The sequence below is a fragment of the Gopherus evgoodei genome, chromosome 6 (assembly GCF_007399415.2).
Source record: "Gopherus evgoodei ecotype Sinaloan lineage chromosome 6, rGopEvg1_v1.p, whole genome shotgun sequence".
Taxonomy (NCBI): domain Eukaryota; kingdom Metazoa; phylum Chordata; order Testudines; family Testudinidae; genus Gopherus; species Gopherus evgoodei.
Window position 1 is genome coordinate 1,021,320 of NC_044327.1, and position 18,926 is coordinate 1,040,245.

An 18,926-nucleotide genomic window follows, 5' to 3' on the forward strand; every position below is an offset into this window, starting at 1 on the left:
AGAGTTAAGGACAGGAAGGAGTTTTTAAAGTATATTAGGAACAAAAAGAATCCCGACAATGGTTTTCATAGAATCATAGAACTGGAAGGGACCTTGAGAGGTCATCTAGTCCAGTCCCCTGCACTCAAGGCGGGACTAAGTATTATTTAGACCATGCCTGACAGGTGTTTGTCTAACCTGCTCTTAAAAATCCCCAATGTTGGAGATTCCACAACCTCCCTAGGCAATTTATTCCAATGCTTAACCATACCATCCTGACAGTTAGGAAGTTTTTCCTAATGTCCAACCTAAATCGCCCTTGCTGAAATTCAAGCCCATTGCTTCTTGTCCTATCTTCAGAGGTTCAGAAGAACAATTTTTCTCCCTCCTCCTTGTAACAATCTTATATGTACTTGAAAACTGTTATCATGTCCCGCCTCAGTCTTCTCTTCTCCAGACTAAACAAACCCAGTTTTTTCAATCTTCCCTCATAGGTCATGTTTTCTAGACCTTTAATCATTTTTGTTGCTCTTCTCTGGACTTTCTCCAATTTGTCCACATTTTTCCTAAAATGTGGCACCCAGAATTGGACACAAAACTCCACTTGAGGCCTAATCAGCGTGGAGTAGAGCGGAAGAATTACTTCTTGTGTCTTATTTACAACACTTCTGCTAATACATCCCAGAATGATGTTTGCTTTTTTGCAACAGCGTTACACCATTGACTCATATTTAGCTTGTGATCCACTATGACCCCCAGATCCCTTTCCACAGTACTCCTTCCTGGGCAGTCATTTCCCATTTTGTATGAGTGCAGCTGATTGTTCCTTCCTAAGTGGAAGACTTGTATTTGTCCTTATTGAATTTCATCCTATTTACTTCAGACCATTTCTCCAGTTTGTCCAGATCATTTTGAATTTTAACCCTATCCTCCAGAAGACTTGCAGCCCCTTCCAGCTTGGTATCGTCCACAAACTTTATAAGTGTGCTTTCTATGCCATTATCTAAATAATTGATTAAGATATAGAACAGAACCAATCCCTGTGGGACCCCACTCATTATTCCCTTCCAGCATGACTGTGAACCACTGATAACTATTCTGTGGGAATGATTTTCCAACCAGTTATGCACCCACCTTATAGTAGCTCCATCTGGGTTGTATTTCCCTAGTTTGTTTATGAGAAAGTCATGCGAGACAGTATCAAGAGGCTTACTAAAGTCAAGATATACCACATCTACCACTTCCCCCCATTCTGTTACCCTGTCAAAGAAAGGTATCAGGTTGGTTTGACACGGATTTGTTCTTGACAAATCCATGCTGACTGTTGTTTATCACCTTATTATCTTCTAGGTGTTTTCAAATTGATTGCTTAATTATTTGCTCCATTATCTTTCCGGGTACAGAAGTTAAGTTGACTTGTCTGTAATTCCCTGGGTTGTCCTTATTTCCCTTTTTATAGATGGGCACTATATTTGCCCTTTTCTGGTCTTTTGGACGGTCTCCCGTCTTCCATGACTTTTGAAAGATAATTACTAATGGCTCAGATATCTCCTCAGTCAACTCCTTGAGTATTCTAGGATGCATTTCATCAAGCCCTGGTGATTTGAAGACATCTAACTTGTCTAAGTAATTTTTGACTTGTTCTTTCCCTATTTTAGACCTACCTCATTTTCACTGGCATTCACTATGTTAGACATCTAATCACCACCAATCTTCTTGGTGAAAACCAAAACAAAGAAGTCATTAAACACCTCTGCCATTTCCACATTTTCTGTTATTGTTCCCCCCCCCCTCATTGATTAATGGGCCTACTCTGTCCTTGATCTTCCTCTTGCTTCTAATGTATTTGTAGAATGTTTCCTTGTTTCCTTTTATGTCCCTAACTAGTTTGATCTCATTTTGTGCATTGGTTTTTCTAATTTTGTCCCTACATACTTGTGTTATTTGTTTATATTCATCCTTTGTAATTTGACCGAGTTAGATCATTGAAGATCTCCTGTTTAAGACAGGGTGCTCTCTGCAATATTTCCTGTCTTTTCTATGCAGGGGGATAGTTTGCTCTTGTGCATTTTTGTCCATTATTAGATGAAAATGGTAGAATAATCAATAATAATGCAGAAAAGGCAGACACATACACAGGGCTGGCTCCAGATTTTTTGCTGCCCCAAGCAGCAAAGAAAAATAAAGAAAAAGAAAAACCTAATTAAGCTGCTGCCAAAGTGCCGCTGAAGAGGAAGAGAGGGAGGGAAGGACCCACCGCTGAAGACTGAAGCGGAGCAATGAGTTGCCACAGACCCGGACGTGCCGCCCGAAGAACAGACGGACTGCTGCCCCTTTCTATTGGACGTCCCAGGCACCTGCTTCCTTCGCTGGTGCCTGGAGCCGGCCCTGCATATACAATATGTACTTCTGTTCTGTATTTCTGGGGAAGAAGCAGGTGAAGTCATATCATATGATAGCACTCTCTTCATTCCACTAGTATCTTAGGAGGATGTTAAACAACAACTGCCAAAGTTAGACATTTTTAAATCAGCAGGTCTAGATAATTCAGATGCAAGAATTTTAAAAGAGCTGGCTGAGGAGCTCACTGGACTGTTAATGTTGATTTTCAATAAGTTTTGAGCATTGGGAAAGTTCCAGAAGACTGAAGAAAGCTAATACTGTGCCAGTATTTAAAAATGGTAAATGAGATGAGCCTGTCAGTGTGACATCAATCCCAGGCCAGAAAAAGGAGTAGCTGATACAGGACTTGATTAATAAAGAATCAAAATGAGGATAATATTATTGATGCCAATCAACATGGTTTATGGAAAATAGATCCTGTCAAACTAACTTGTTACCTCTTTTGATCAGATTACACTTCGGTTGATAAAGGTAACGGTGTTGATGCAATATACTTAAACTTCTGTAAGGCATTTGTCTTGGTACCAGATGATATTTTGATTAAAAAACTGGAAAGAGATACCTCTAACATGGCCCTCATTAAATGGATTAAAAGCTGTTAAACTGATTGGTCTCAAAATGTCATTGTGAACAGAGAATCATCATCGAACTGTTGAGTTTCTATTGGGGTCCAACGGGGTCAGTTCCTTGGCCCTCTGCTATTTAACATTTTTATGAATGACCTGGAAGACAACATGTAATCTCATTAAGTTTTCACGTAAACCCCAAACTGGAGAGTGGTAGATAATGAAGAGGGCAGGTCACCACTATAGAGCGATCTTGATTGCTTGGCAAGCTGCGCACAAACTAACAATATGTGTTTTAATGTGGCTAAATGTCACTGTGTGCCTCCAGGAACAAAGAACGCAGGCCGTACTTACAGGCTGGGGGAGATTGTCCTGGAAAGTAGTAATTCTGAAAATGATTTTGGGGTTGTGGTGATGGATAATCAGGTGAACATGAGCTGCCAGTACGATGTTGTGGCCAAAAGGGCTAGTGAGATCCTGAGATGCATAAACAGAGGACTCTCAAATGGGAGTAGAGAGGTTATTTTATCTCTATTTGGCATTGGTGCAACCACTGCTGGATTGCTGCGTCCAGTTCTGGTGCTCACAATTCAAGAGGGGTGTTGATAAATTGGGGAGGGTTCAGAGAAGAGCCATGAGAATGATTCAAAAACCTGCTTTGTCGGGTATGTCTACACTGCAAAGAAAATGTCAGGGCGCTGAGTCACAGAGCCAGAGTCAATTGACTTGAGCTAAGGCTGCAGAAAACAGCAGTGGATACGCTCCTACTTGTGCTGGAGCCTGGCTCTGAGGCCCTCCCCCCTCCCTTTCTCCCAGAACCTGGCTCCAGCCTGAGTGGGGATGTCTACACTGCTGTTCTTAGCCCCACAACCTGAACCCCACAAGCCTGCATCATTTGACCCAGCTCTGAGTCTCAGTGCTATGGGGTTTTCTTTGCTGTATGGACATACCCATAGTGATAGATTCAAGGAGGTCAATCTATGTAGCTTAACAAAGAGAAGGCTCAAAGGTGACTTGATCACAGTCTATAAGTATCTACATGGGGAACAAATATTTAATAATGGGCTCTTCAATCTAGCAGGCCAAGGTATATCACAATCCAATGGTTGGACATTGAAGGCAGACACATTCCGACGGGTGTAGCAGGGCGACGACTCACCAGCGTGGCGTCTCCTGTTGGTCATCCAGGGAATTACCTCTTCCAGCCTAGAGCGCCCTCTGCAGGACAGTGTCTCGCCTGTCACTGGCCCCTGTGTCCCTCCTGAACCCCGGTGCCGCTTTATATCAGGGGTTCTGCCCCTGCAGTACCCTGCAGTCTCTCTGGGTCTCCCCTCCCCAGGGAACCCCCAACCTCCCTCACCTCGCCTCAGTCTTTGGCTACTATCAGTCACCATCTAGTCCCTGCTCACTAGGGCGGACTGCAGTCTAATTGCCACTCATCCTCAGCCGGGGGGGTTGGACTAGCTGCCTCTGGCCTAGATCTGGGCAGCCCCTCTGCAGCCTAGTACCCTCTAGTGGGCCCTTACTTCGGCCTGCAGCCTGGGGCTTTGCAAGGCTGTACTCCCCAGCTCCCTGGCGCTTTCCCAGCCCTGCTCCACCCTAGATACCCTACTCAGTTTCCCAGGCAGCCAGATCCCTCCCTCTCCAAAGGCTAGAGAGAAAGTGTCACTTGGCTTCTGGCCCCAGCCCTCTTAAAAGGGCCAGCTGGGCCCTCATTAAACCAGCCACAGCTGTGGTCAGCTACCCACTCAGCTTCCCCAGCCGTTCTTAATTTCTCTTACCCTGCTGAAGCAGCCCTCTCCAGGGCTGCTTTTACCCTTCCAGGGCCGGAGCTGGGTCATCACCCCGCCACAATGGGAAATGAGGCCTACATTTTAACAACGAGTGCTCTTAACCACTGGAACAATTTACCAAGGATCGTGGTGAAATCTCCATCACCAGCTGGTTTTAAAGCAGGATAGGATGTTTTTTGTAACCATTCTGCTCAAGGAATTATCTGGGGGCAGTTCGCTGGCCTGTGTTACACAGGAGGTCAGGCTAGATGATCACAATGGTCCCTTCTGGCCTTGGCATCTATTAATGTCTCCTGTTGGAGCATCTCCACTTTGTAGACATAATTAAGCACTCATTGGGCCGGAGAGAGAGAGACTCTAGAACCTAGTGGCTGGGGTACCAACATCCCATGTGAGTGCTCTCATCACTGGCTATTGGCTGCTCTCGGGGAGAGGGTGTGTCTCTTGCGCTTTTTGCAAAACATTTCAAATAGGTCTTGTTTTCATTCCGCACTGGAATGGAAACACGCATCGAAACTTTGACAGTTTTCAAACTTCTTGTTTTCTGGGGAGCCCTGGTGACCATCCCAGCAGTTGCATGTCAGAGCTGCCAATAGAATCTAGAGAAGTCCCCACATGTGCAAATGATGGGGTGGTTGGGTTCCAGAGAGTTAAATGAAGCCATCTAGCTGGAACAGTATTTTATACCCACACTAAGACCTGTATAGAGCCAGCTGGCAGGCAAACAGATTGTTCCAACACTAGGGTGGGTAATGCCATGTACAGTGGGATGAAGACTCTCCCTGTTATGCACATTAATATCCCATGGGAAAGCAGTGGGTTGTGCAGATTACCCTGGGGATTAAAAGTGCCAGTGACATGATACAGACAAAGAATAATCAGACATTCAGTGATCTTCCTGAATTATACTTATTGCTTCCCCTAACGAGGCTGAGCCGGAGAGTGTCCTGGTAAAGCTAATGATCAAAGAAAACATCAGTCAAAGACACAGTGTGGAGCAGCTAAGGTAAAGTGTGTGGGTCGTGGCCTCTCAAGGTGTCAGGCCTGAGAAAGCCAAGGGCAGAACCATTCCAAAGCATTCCAATTAGTGCATTGCAGTTCAGCATGGCTCTCTGCATAGTCAGCTAGTGGTGACTGAATCTGATGCTTACAATAATCTGCCTGGTTTGTAGCTTTTTGTATTTTGAATCAATTAGCAACTAATGATTTCATGTATTAGGCAGACATTGGGAAAAGCAACCTCTTGCTCCCAGTTCATGAGACTTGGTAATATGTAAATTTTGGCCCTGTTCCAACAAAGCACTCAAGTGCATGTTTCATTTCAAGCAGGCAGTAATCCTGTTGACTTCAATGGGATTATCCTGTGCTTAAATGTAAGCATGTGCTTAAGTGCATTGCTATGTCAGGCCATTGCTGCCTACCCACCATGGCTACAATGGCTGCATACTATGTAGTTACTATTTAAAAGGCATAAGGTCTATAACATTTTTTATTCTGCAGTAAGATAATAGACACAGTATTTCTAAAATGACCTTCCCCCCAAAGCCTTGCAGGTAACTGGCTCTCTCTCAGAGCTATGCAGAACATTGGGGAGGGGAAAACGTGTGTGAAACCTCATTGTATGTTTGTCATGTCATGTCCTTTCAGATGATTTTATATTCCTGACGCTCTTTTTCTGTTGTTCCATGTAATTCACTGACGTGGCTGTTTTCACACTGGAAATGTGTCAAACCCCAAATTTGCACATTTTCTGGGCCAAACCAACTTGGCTCAAAAATAGGCCTCTGACGATGCAAGTCCCAGCCTACATAGGCTCCAGATCTCTGTACTGTCACCCTTAACGCCCTCTGAGCAGCAGGTTCTTTCTCATGTGGTCCTGTTCTCACTCCTCAGGCTGAGCGAGGAACTGACACACGAGGATAGGGGGGATCAAATCTTGCTTTCCTCGCATGAGTCAAATGAGAGCAGGTTTTGGCACTTAATGGATAAATAGATCAAGGTAGTAAACTGGGAGAAGAGGTCAGGCAAAGACCATTATAACCTAAAAGGAGGGGGAGAGAGAACTTCTAGTCTACACTCAGTAGCAATAGCAGGTCCAGGGTCAGCGACTGGGTGCTCTGGCAGAGAGCTGAGAGGGTAAATGGACATAAATTATGTCAGAACTATACAAATGTGGAGTTCAACGGTGAATTCATTTTCCCGTTTGCAAGACAAATGATGTGCACAAAGAAAACAATTCAATAAAAGAGAGAGAAAAGGTGATGGAGTCGTTTGTTTTAATCTGAATAGCTAATCTTGGTGTCCTGCTCTTTGAATCCAGAATGATCTGCTGCCTGTGGGACTCAGACAGAGGGACCAGACCAAAAAGACACCAACTGGCCCATTCAAAAGGGATGAGCTTCTGGACCACCTAGAAAAGCAGGCAAAAGATATGAAAGATCGAGAAGACCTGGTCCCTTTCACAGGAGAAAAGAGAGGTATGGCTGCATGTGGCTTTGGTTGTAACACATGCTGTAGTGCAGAGGATCCACGGGGCAAACAGAGATCTTACAGTGAGGGCTGCTGTGCATCGTGAGTCAGTCCAGAGGAGGAAGACATGACCCATGTACATGACGGAAACGACTGTGTCTGAGATCTGGATGTTGAATGCAGCAGCTTCCAAGCTGCTGGTGCTGACCCCACCGGCATGACAGCTGTTCTCAACACCAGCTGGTGGCAGAGGCAGATGCCAGTCTGGCACATGGAGCCAGATTTGGTCACGTAGACCAAGCCAAGGCTCTTGGAAGCAGTTGTGTGTGGGTGAGAGATTGCAGCACACACAGGAAAACTACAGCTCTACCCTCCCTGACTCCTGTGTGAGAGCATTGCTCATGTCTTCCTTCTCCCCCCTCAGCTTGCATGACTGCTCTTCGCTCCTTCTACCCCGACTGCTTCCTTGATGGGTCCTCTTCCCTTCTTCCACTGCCTGTGGGACTTGCATAGTTCTGTGGCCTTGTCCCCAGCATGCCCTGTCCTTGGCTGGTCGATCCCACTTGTATAGGTTCAAGCAGTCTCTGTGCTGATGTGCTGATGACGCGGAGATGTTCCCCTCCACTCCTGACCTCGTCTGACCAGTCCCACATGCCAGGCTCTTGCTCTGTCATCTCACTCGAACATCGAGCCGCAGTTTAAGCACGATATGGCCAATACGGCACTCCTTATTTTTCCTATTTAGCCTTCTGTTTCCCCTGTCCAATGCCACTGTTGAAAATGCTCCCAATTTCCCCATCCCCGAGCCCCTTGATGTGGGGATCAGCTTTTCTTCCTCCACCTCTAGACAGTCCAAGTCCTGCCAGTTCTTCCTCCACCACGTATCAGGGTTCTCAAAGTTCTTCCCCCTTCCTGTCAGCATCCTGAGTGTTGCTTGGGCTTGGCTCCAGAGAGAGCTGAGGGTGGCGTCTTTACACTTGTTGAGAAGGAGACCTGGAGCTGGTTGGCATCTGTGTATCGCTGGCACTTAAGCCTGTATTGGCTCATTAGCTGTCCCAATGGCTTTGGGAACACAACCGAGCCTTGCAGGACTCCGTAGGCGAGGGCCTTGCTGGTGGAGAAACATGCCCATAATGATTCATTCTGAGAGGATGGGATATGGGTTAGAAGCCTAACTCTGGGTGCCCATTTAGGAGACCATTGGCCTCTGTCTGTTGGCCTCTGGGGTGACGGCATGTGGAATAACGTACCCAGTTCCAGGTGCCGTGTCTCCAGGGGGAGCCTGACAAATTGGAGGGAGTTCAACAAAACAACAGACTGCTTCTGGGTCTGTGGGAATGGATTGGGGAGGGAAGATTAAATGAGCTTATTACATACAGCTTGCCTAAGGGAACACTAAAGGGGATCGTGATAACCGCCTGCAAATACGTGAAAGGTGTAAACACAAGGCTGCAACGACACGCTGTGGTGCAACTGAGAGGTTACAGCTGGGATCAGTGGGATGAAACGAAGAGGGAATATCATGATAAACATCTCCACAACGGGATTTATTTGCCTGTGGAATAAACCCCCAAAGGATGAGGCGGGAGGCCCTTCACTTGGCATGTTCAGCCCTGGACTGCCCGAGCACCAGTTAATACTCCCATACCAAACCTTCATCAGGAACCTCACTCTGGTTCATTTCCTGACAGCGCATTCACTAAAACCCAGAAATCGCCAGCTAGCTCAGTAGCCATGTCCACACAAGCCTCCTCCAGCATGCCTTCCTTCCCAGCACCCAGCCTCCTCAGAAAACACCCTTTCAGAGCCATCTGGCAGCCAGCCACTGTGCACTCAATGCCCAGCCTTCGCTTAGTATCAGCTGTAAATTACGGAGACACATGCTCTGGCAGAGCCTGGGACTGGGGTACTTGTAGAAGAAGCAGTGAGATGCTGGGGTTAGGGGAGTGTGGGGAGCAGGGCTGTGTTGAGGGGTTATGGGTAGGGCAGAAAGGCTGTGTGGGCATTATGGAAGAAAGAGAGCAGGGTTTCTGGTTAGTGGGCAAGGGTTGGGGAAGTGGTGGTGAACAGCTTTCCTCTGCTGACCCTTAGGAAGCTCATTGGAGCTCAGCTCCTCTGTGGTTGCATGTCCCTCCTCTCCAGCCCCATAACCTCATTGAACATCCCCCTTTGCCCCAGCCCATCCCATCCTGCCCATACTCCCCTGTGGCTCTGATGAATTCCCTGTGGCTCCTCAGCATGCAGCTCTTCTCTGGTCTCACTTCTCCCTCCAAACCATGGCCCCATCCAGCAGAAACCCCTTCCAGCTCCCTCCCCACAGCATCTAGTCAGTGGGTGTGTCTGTGAGAGTGCAGCTGGGGAGTTGGGGGTTGGCTGGGCGGTGCTGGTGGGTCTGAGCAGTTTGTCAGCTTCCCCCTGCACTGGCCCTGAGAGCTGCCCTAGTCCTGTGCTCTGGCGTTGATCTGGGTGCACCACAGCGCTCAGGGCTCTTTCCTCTGCCATAGTCAGTACATTTTAGTGAAAATGCCATTGTCCTTGGCAGAGGCATGATGATAAATAAAAGGACTAAATTCAGTGGCCATGGTGTAAAATAGAAGGATTAAAATGCCTTAAGTATCAAGTCACAGCACAACCTTAACTAACCAATGTGCCTCCATAAGGCAATAGGCAGTGGTGCAGGGGGAATGTATTATAGGCATTTAGCCTCTCCAGAGTCTGAGTTATTAGGAATTGTAATTCCTTCCAATGATCTTTACAGTTAGATAAAGTGTTTCTAACACTCTGTGGAGGTAGATATGTATTTATATTACATTTAAATACAGAGATGTTAAGTGACTTGCCCAAGGTGACAGAGCCAGGAATAGGACCCAAAAGTTGCATGCACTTGCTGGACAATCCTGGCTTTAGTTCTCTGCTCTAACCAGGGAACTAAAAGTCAGATGGCAGATGAAATTCAGCGTTGATAAGTGCAAAATTATGCACAGTGGGAAACATAATTCCAACTATACATACAGAATGATGGGATCTAAATTAGCTCTTACTACTCAAGAAAGATCTTAGAGTCATGGATAGTTCTCTGAAAACATCCACTCAATGTGCAGCCACAATCAAAAAAGTGAACAGAATGATGGGAACCATTAGGAAAGGGCTAGATATTGAGACAGTAAATACCGTATTGCCTTTATATAAATCCATGGTATGCCCACACCTTGAATACTGTGTGCAAATCTGGTTGCCTCATCTCTAAAAAGATATATTGGAATTGGAAAAGTTTCACAAAAGGGCAACAAAAATGATAAGGGGTATGAAACAGTTTCTGGATGATGAGAGTGTGACGGGTTGGATCACAGAAACCCACTTGGGAACTTCCACCTGATGTTCTGAGACTGCCTCTGAGCCCATTTTCTCTTGGGACTTCAGTGCCCTGCCTGGTTGTGCCAGACACGCTAGCCTGCTACGAACACAGACCCAGAACTGAATCATGTCCCCCAAAAGCTGCAGGCTTAACTGAAAACAGCTTAAGAACTGCTACTGTCTCCAACACCCAGGTACCCAACTCCCAATAGGATCCAAATGCCAAATAAATCAGTTTTACCCTGTATAAATCTTATACAGGATAAACTCAAAAATTGTTTACCCTCTATAACAGTGATAGAGAGATATGCACAGCTGTCTCTTCCGCCCCCTCCCCCCCCCGCATGTATTAATACATTCTCTAGGTTAATTAATAAGTAAAAAGTTATTTTATTAAATACAAAAAGTAGGATTTAAGTGGTTCCAAGTAATAACAGACAGAATAAAGTGAATCACCAAACAAAATAAAGTAAAACAAAACATGCAAATCTAAGCCTAGTACAGTAAAAAAAGTGGTTACAGATGAAATTGCACCCTCAGAGATGTTCCAATAAGCTGCTTTCACAGACTGGATGCCTTCCTAGTCTGGGCACAGTCCTTTCCCCTGGTTCAGCCCTTGTTTCAGCTCAGGTGGTACCTAGGGGATTTCTCATGACTGCAGCCCCCTTTGTTCTGTTCCACCCCCTTATATAGCTTTTGCACAAGGCGAGAATCCTTTGTCCCTCTCTGGGTTCCCACCCCTCCTTCTAAATGGAAAGGCACCAGGTTAAAGATGGATTCCAGTTCTGGTAACATGATCACATGTCACTGCAAGACTTCATTACCCACTTGCCAGCGCACACATATACAGGAAGTCTTACAAGCAAACAGAGGCATCTACAGTCAATTGTTGTGGTTAATGGGAGCCATCAAGATTCCAAACCACCATTAATGGCCCACACTTCGCATAGTTACAATATGACCTCAGAGTAATATTTCATATTTCTAGTTTCAAATACAAGAATAATACATACATACAAATAGAATAACCACACTCAGTAGATTATAAGCTTTGTAATGATACCTTACAAGAAACTTTTTGCATAAAGCATATTCCAGTTACATTATATTCACACCCATTAGCATATTTTCATAAAATCATATAGAGTGCAATGTCGCAGAGGAGAGATTAAAAGGACTGGGACTTTTCACCTTGGAAAAGAGACAATGAGCTGGGGGGAATGACAGAGGTCTATAAAATTGTGACTGGTGTGGAGAAAGTGTATAAGGAGGTATTATTTACCCCTTCACATAGCACAAGAACCAATGTTACTCAGGTTTGCTGGAACAATTTTTATAGTAGGGGTGCTGAGAGCCATTGAACCAGACTGTAAACCCTGCATGTGAATGGAAACCACTTCAAGTCAGGGGGTGTGGCAGCACCCACAGCACCTCTAGTTCCAGCACCTATGGGGTCACCAATGAAATTAATAGGCAGCAGGTTTAAAACAAACAAAAGGAAGTGTTTCTTCACACAATGGATGGTCAACCTGTGGAACTCCTTGCCAGAGGATGTTGTGAAAGCCAAAATGATAACAGGGTACAAAAAAGAACTAGATAAGTTCATGGAGTATAGGTCCATCAATGGCTACTAGCCAGGATGGGCAGGAATGTAACCCCATGCTCTGAGAGTGTCCCTAGCCTCTGACTGCCAGAAGCTGGGAATGGGTGACAGGACATGGATCACTTGATGGTTACCTGTTCTGTTCATTCCCTCTGGGGCACCTGGCATTGACCACTGTCGGAAGACAGGATACCGGTCTAGATGGACCTTTGGTCTGACCCAGTATGGCCATTCTTATGTTTAATCACTAGACATGCTCCCTTCCCATGGCACTGAAAAGGACGTATGTGTGTACACAATCCTATCTTTAGAGCTGTGCAGAGGACAGAAATTCCATTTTGAGAAGGATTGAGATTGGAACAAACCTGAACATTTTGAAGTTCTATGCAAAGGAAAATTCCTAAACAAATTTGTTTCCTGTCAATCAAAACATTTTGTTTCTATTTTGACTTTTTAAATTTTATCTTATAGTACAAAATAAAAAATGGAAATGAGATGTTTTGACATTATCAGAACACTTTTCTGCCTGGTTTTCTTCAAAAATGAAATTCTGGCAAAAATTATTCAATTTTGTGTGACAAGGTGGGTGAGGTAATATCTTTTATTGGACCAATTTCTGCTGGTGGGAGAGAGAAGATTTTTAGCTTACACGGAGCTCTTCTTGAAATCTGGGAAAAGTACTCAGAGGTTGCAGCTAAATTTGAGATGAAACAGAAGTTGGTCCAATAGATATTACTTCACCTGTCTTGTGTCTCTCATATCCTGGGACCAACATGGCGACAACAACACTGCATGTGTCAGTTTTGGGAAGCATTTTGATTGTGATAGAACTGCATATTCTGACAGAATGTTATCCCATCAAAATGTTTCCGAACAGCTGTAATTTCCTTGTTAAATAAGGGTACTGGGCATTATTGCTAAGGCTAAGATTATGTCATTGAAGTCACGGAATCCATGACTTCTGTGACCTCTGTGACATTTTCCGCTTCAGTCTCGGTGCAGAGGGCTGGAGCTGTCAGCTGAAGCTCTGAGCTGCCATGAGCAGTGGGGCCCCCCACAGCTCCCAGCCACGATGGTCTGGAGGTCCAAGCTGCCATGGGTGAGGGTGGGGTCCCTGCAGCTCCTAGATACGATGTGGGGACCTGGAGCTCCCAGCCGCTGTGAGCAGCGAGGCAACCCAGAGCTCCAGGCAGCAGGTCCCCTGAGCTCTCAGCAGCCACAAGCAGCCAGGGGACCCAGAGCTCCAAGCCGCTGCGGGCAGCTGGGGGAGTTCAGAGCTCCCAGCCACAGTAGCGGCAAGTGCTGGACTCCCCCACTACTGCAGAGGGGCTGGGGCTCAGCCCCATTTTGTCACTGTTATTGTTAATAAAAGTCAGGGACAGGTCACAGGCTTTGTATAGTTCCAACACAATTTATGTATATTTATCCTCTCGGCTCAGTGCTGGCAAGGAATCAGACTTCTAGTGGAAAAAGAAAACAGTGATGCAGTTTAAATTTTATATGTCAACTCAGAGCTGAGATTGTCAATCTCTCAATGCCTTCCAGCCATTTTAATCTAAAATGCTCATAAACCAAACAAAGTGCTGTTACGAGAACAGACAAGACACTATATTTTTGCCAGAGTGACTACAGTAACACCGTAAAACTCCTTCCCCTTGTTTCAGTGAAATCACACATGGAATGGAAAGTGAAAATGGGCCGTTCCATGAAGTACCATGCACCGCACATTGTGGCTTTCCATTTCATCTTGAGAGACAGCACAACACAGTTGCTGCTTTGTGCAGCCTAAATATAGCCACATTCAGGCTGTGTGCTGCTTCTTAACAGCTGTGGCAGCACAGTCTTTGTTCTCCTTTTCAGTTAGTGTATCATTGCTGACCCTACTTTCAGACAGAGGACAGAAATAGTGCTGGGTGACATTCCATGCTGAGAGCTCCATGCGTGCTGTCTCCTTTGCAAGGCCCGTTTTCCAAATGCGTACTGGTTCTCTGTGTGCTGTGCGTGACTTCTCCCCTTGCACTACTGCTCTGTGACTCTCTGGTCACAAGTTCCTCCAGCAGAAGAGCTGAAACAAATCCGTCCCTTCAGCAGCATTTTGAAAACATGCCCCTCTAGCTTCTTGGCTGACACTAGTGGTATAATGCTGAAAGCGTGGCTGCTCCGGGGTGACTGACCCTTCTGGCCAGTGAGAGAAGTCCCTGATCTCCCTGTGCAGTACGGGGAGGGGGACGATCTCACCTCATGGTGCAGGGCAGGCCTCTGGACTTCTGCTTTCACTGCTCAGGGGGACAGACTTGGGACTCTCTCGCTGGCAAGAGATGACAATCTCCTGACAGGCCTAGCTTCCCCAGCAGCACAGGTGCTGGAACTAGGGGTGCTGGGAGGCTGCTGCACCCCCTGGCTTGATGGGGTTTCCATCATATGCAGGGTTTACAATTTGAGTCAATGGCTCTTGGCACCCCCACTATATACACTGCTCCAGCACCCCTGCACAGCAGGCAAGTAGCCAGTCAGGCAGACCGGGACAGGCTGCAAGGAGCCCTCCCTCAGGAAATGCTGCGATGTTCCTCTCCGCGCCGAAAACTCTGGCACTGCCACCGCCTCCCTTCCCCACACACAGGCCCATCAGTCTCCTGGCTGCTGCTCTGGTCCCAGCTGCCCCCAGTAGGGAGAGCACCCCTGGCCCCCCATTGCCCTGGCGTAGAAGATGGAGCAGCCCTGGAGTGAGTGATGGGAGGTATCAGAATGAGGGAACTGACGAGGCGGTGGGCAGCTGATGGGGAGGCTGCACCTCCCTGTAGCCACAGTCCTGCCCCCAAAGATAGAGATGGCAGAGGTGTCTGGGGCAGAGGTGCCAACTTCCCAAGTTCCTGGGGGTGCTCGACCCCCCACCCCACCCCTTCTCCCAAGCTCTCACCCCACCCCACTTCTTCCTGCCCCCGTGCCATGGGAGTTCATCATGACAGTAGCACTAGAGATCCCCACCATGATTAGGGCCCCCTTGTGTTAAGCACTGTACAGACGTAGTCTGAGATTATTCCTGCCCCAAAGAGCTTTCAGTCTAACAGAGCAAAGGTGGGAGGGGAAACTGAGGTGCAGAAAGGGGAGTCCCTACCCACTGGACCTCTGGGGGATTTAAGGGGACCTGGAGTAACGAGTGGTTGGGGGCCTGAGGCAGCAGGAGTGCTCTCTGCCTGTATTACCAAGCTATCACCTGATAGGCTAAGAAGACCTGACCATCATGGGGGTGGGGGAGGTGGGGGGAACAAAGAACAAAGCCAGTGAATTCATGGGAATAGTTCTCAAGGGTGTCAGTGCTCTGTTTATCATCTACACCTGAAAGTGTCTGGTTCCTTTTCCCCAGAGATTTCTTACCTCTACAGCAAGTCATCCGTTTCCTGGGGAAAGCCCCAGCTGGTGCTCCGCTCTCCTCAAACACAGTGTCTGCCCCACAGCTGTTTGGTTCTGTACAAGCCGTGTCTGGTCTAGGTACGGCTTCAGGCTTCCAGAGCAGGGGTTTTCAACTGTTTTTCATTTGCAGACCTCTTGGAAAATTTCAAATGGAGGTGCAGACCCCTTTGGAAATCTATTGTCTGTACATAGAGTTGAATTCTGTTCGATCTAATTATTTTGCAGACCCCTTAGATATAGTCCGTGGACCTCAGGTTGAGAACCATTGTTCCAGAGCACTGTCGTGTCGTTCTCTCTCCTCCCTTGCAATGAGCTGGGGCTGCCCCACCACGCCAGAGGGGGCCCCATGAAGTTAAGATATATCATAGCTCCAGAGTGTCTGTGGGTAAATGTCATGCGAGTATGACAGTAATTTCATCCCTACAAGTGGAAATAAATCACACTAAAGCAGAGGTGTTCAAACTGTGGGGCCTGCAGATAGGTTTCCCACCTGGCCAGGATTTGATCGGCCTCGCTGGTTTTTTTTATGGATTTGTCAGTTGTCAGAAAAACAATTTAATCCCCTGGATTTTTTACATGGGTCTAAAGATTTGCATTATTCTCCCAATGCACTGGGATGGTGAATGGTGAAAGTTTCTGTGTCCAGCTGTGTCCCCCCTACCACAGGCTGAGTGACAACAGATCAGAACTATTGAAAATACAGCAGCTGTCCGCCCCCACCACACTAGTGCGGGCCTGTGAGAGCGGCTTGAGTCACGGGAGAGTGAGGAGCCAGATGATGTTATCAACCTTGTCTGCCTGTGTGCTCTCTCCAGGTCCTTGGGTCCCAGCAAGTCTAACGCCAGCTGTGGGTCTGCTTCTCCAGGCCCAGACCCCTCCCATTCCCAGCAGCCTCTGAGAGGACTGCGTAACTGGAGTGCCCCATGTGAGGGGTCACTGCCGCAGCCTGGCTCTCCTGCAGTGCGGCCACTGGAGGTCATGCTGTGGGCACTGCCCTGGGTGCTGCTGGGTGCTAGAGGAAATCCAGTTGGTGCTGCTGACCTGTGCTCTCCCCACCACTCTCGCTGCTGCTTTGCTCCTGCTTTTCCTTCACCCGGGCTCTTTTGAGTTCAGCCTGCAGTAGCGATGTACTCACAGTTGATGAGAGCTGTGTTGTTCACCAGGCGTCTGCACGTGTTTGGAAGCTGCACATTTTTTATGCTGATTTGGAGTTTGAGCAAATGTTGTTAGAAAAGGTCACAGAGGGTAAGACCCATTTCTCTCTCCTGGGTCCCTGATTGACTAAGGTCTTCCCAATTAGTCTAGACAAGCTGTTTCCGTTGGCTTCCCAGAGAAAGGTTCTGTTTCAGCTGAGCTCTCTGATCCAGATGGCAAATCAGAGTAAACAAACATTTTCTCCCAGCCCCTGCCCTGTCTTCCTTCCATCAGCTGGCCGCCAGCTGCACTCCAGCAGACATACAGCCTGATTACAGCTTGTCCAGGAAAAGGTACCTGGCTCCAAGCAGTCAGGCAGGAAGTGTCCCAGTGCCTCGAGGAAGAAGAATGATCTCTAGCTGGGACTCAGGGCTGAAGCTGGACTTCCCACCCTGCCATGATGCAAAGCCTATGGCTGCCTCTGATCCTGGGCTAGTCACCTCAACTTCCTGAACCTCTGCAGCCGCTCGAGTGATGTAGAGGGCAACATGTGGCAAGGGGACATTCAGGAAAGTCTGTAAAGTGCTTTGAGATTTTTGGATGGCAGCTTCTGTAGACCCATAATGATTAGGGTTCTGCACTAGCTGGGCATACCCCTCACCCCTCTTTTGGGACCACTGTCTTTCCCGACCCCACAGCGCTGTCTGCACCCTTCCCTGCCCTCTCTGTTGTCCGTAGGTGTTTCCCCATCTCTGTGGTCATCACTCAGACACTTCCTCAGACTCCAGTTTCTATACAGCTCGGTATCCCCTGCAGCATCAGACTCTAGAGTACACGGTGCCCTGTTAATCTGTAGGGTAAGACTTGCCCTCCTGGTGCCATTTCCCTTGATGGTGCACATCTTCTCACATTCTGTGGCTTCTCTCCATCTCTCTGCAATACTTCTACCCATGCCCCCTGATTTGCCGTAACTACCTCTGCCCTCCTCTCTCACAGTTATTTTGAGACGTGTGCCTGTGAGTGTGTGTGGTTGCTCTTTCCTGCTCAGACTCAGATTAGTCTTTGGCTTTGGATTAGACAGTCCAAGTCCCTGTGAATTGGTTTTCTGAGATTTTTGGTCTCAAGTGGCGGAAATCTCGTGAAATCAGTGATTCTCAGCAGACTTCTCCTGACTTGGCACTAAATCCAGATTGGATGTGGAAAACTCAAACTCAGAACCACAAGGGTTGGTTTGGATTTGGGCTTTCTAGTCTGAACCATCAACAACCACCACTCCAGAAACCTGGGGAGGGAGCGTGGAGTTCCAGTTGAGACCTGTCTTTACTCCTATGTAAGCCACGGTAATATTTTCCAGTGAGACCAGTGGTCGCAGTGAGCCTGCAATCCCCTGACTGTGTGTGAATAGAACTGGGATATTGGGTTACCCAAGCCCTTTTGAACTTGAGGCCTCTCCTTCCCTAGGTTGCACATGAGCGGAAGTCTCTTGGAGAGATGCTGAGGTGCTGTGTTTCCAAGGTCAGTGGAAGGGCAGGACCTGCCTCTGGAACTTGCTCCCCGACTGCCCTTCAGATCACAGCTCGAGCCAGCTCCAGATCAGGCTGCTAGGCTTTGGCTAAATGTTGTTGTCTGCTTTTCTATTGTGCATTTGCTGTGGTCTGTCCTGGTCTAGGTAGCTGGATGCCTTCAGCCAGGCATGTTTCTATGAAGGGCGGGACGTGTGAGCTCCGAGCACTGTGTGTTTTTGATAAATGTTGTTCAGTTTGTAGGTCCCGTTGTTATAGAGAGGCCAGTAAATATATACAGGAGTACTTGTGGCACCTTAGAGACCAACACATTTATTTGAGCATAAGCTTTCATGGGCTACAGCCCACTTCTTCGGATGCACGAAATGGAACAAAAGCTCATGCTGAAATAAATGTGTTAGTCTCTAAGGTGCCACAAGTACTCCTGTTCTTTTTGCGGATACAGACTAACATGGCTGCTGCTCTGAAACCAGTAAATATATAAAATACCTGGGCCTAAGAAGTCAGGCAATTCACTTCTGACCCAGGCAGTTGAAGGAGCCCATTTAGAATAAATATGAGATGGATTTGCAGAGCTCTGGAGTGTGGGCTACATTCTGCTCGCCTGTGACTTCCTAATTCTGGTTAGAGTTTCTTTGCTCACTGCTCTAGGATCCATAACTCATCCTCTGGGTGAAGCTAGTCAGAGGGC

The 18,926-nt window shown here is 47.2% G+C and overlaps 1 protein-coding gene across 3 annotated transcripts in view; it reads left to right on the plus strand.

Moving 5' to 3' along the window:
* Positions 1–18,926, plus strand: part of TMOD1 (tropomodulin 1) — a 94,276-nt gene that overhangs the window by 21,348 nt on the left and 54,002 nt on the right. For all 3 annotated transcript variants that reach the window (XM_030566167.1, XM_030566168.1, XM_030566166.1), the window contains exon 3: positions 7,062–7,218. In XM_030566167.1, coding sequence (XP_030422027.1) covers positions 7,062–7,218 — 157 coding nt within the window. The remainder of the gene's footprint in view (positions 1–7,061; positions 7,219–18,926) is intronic.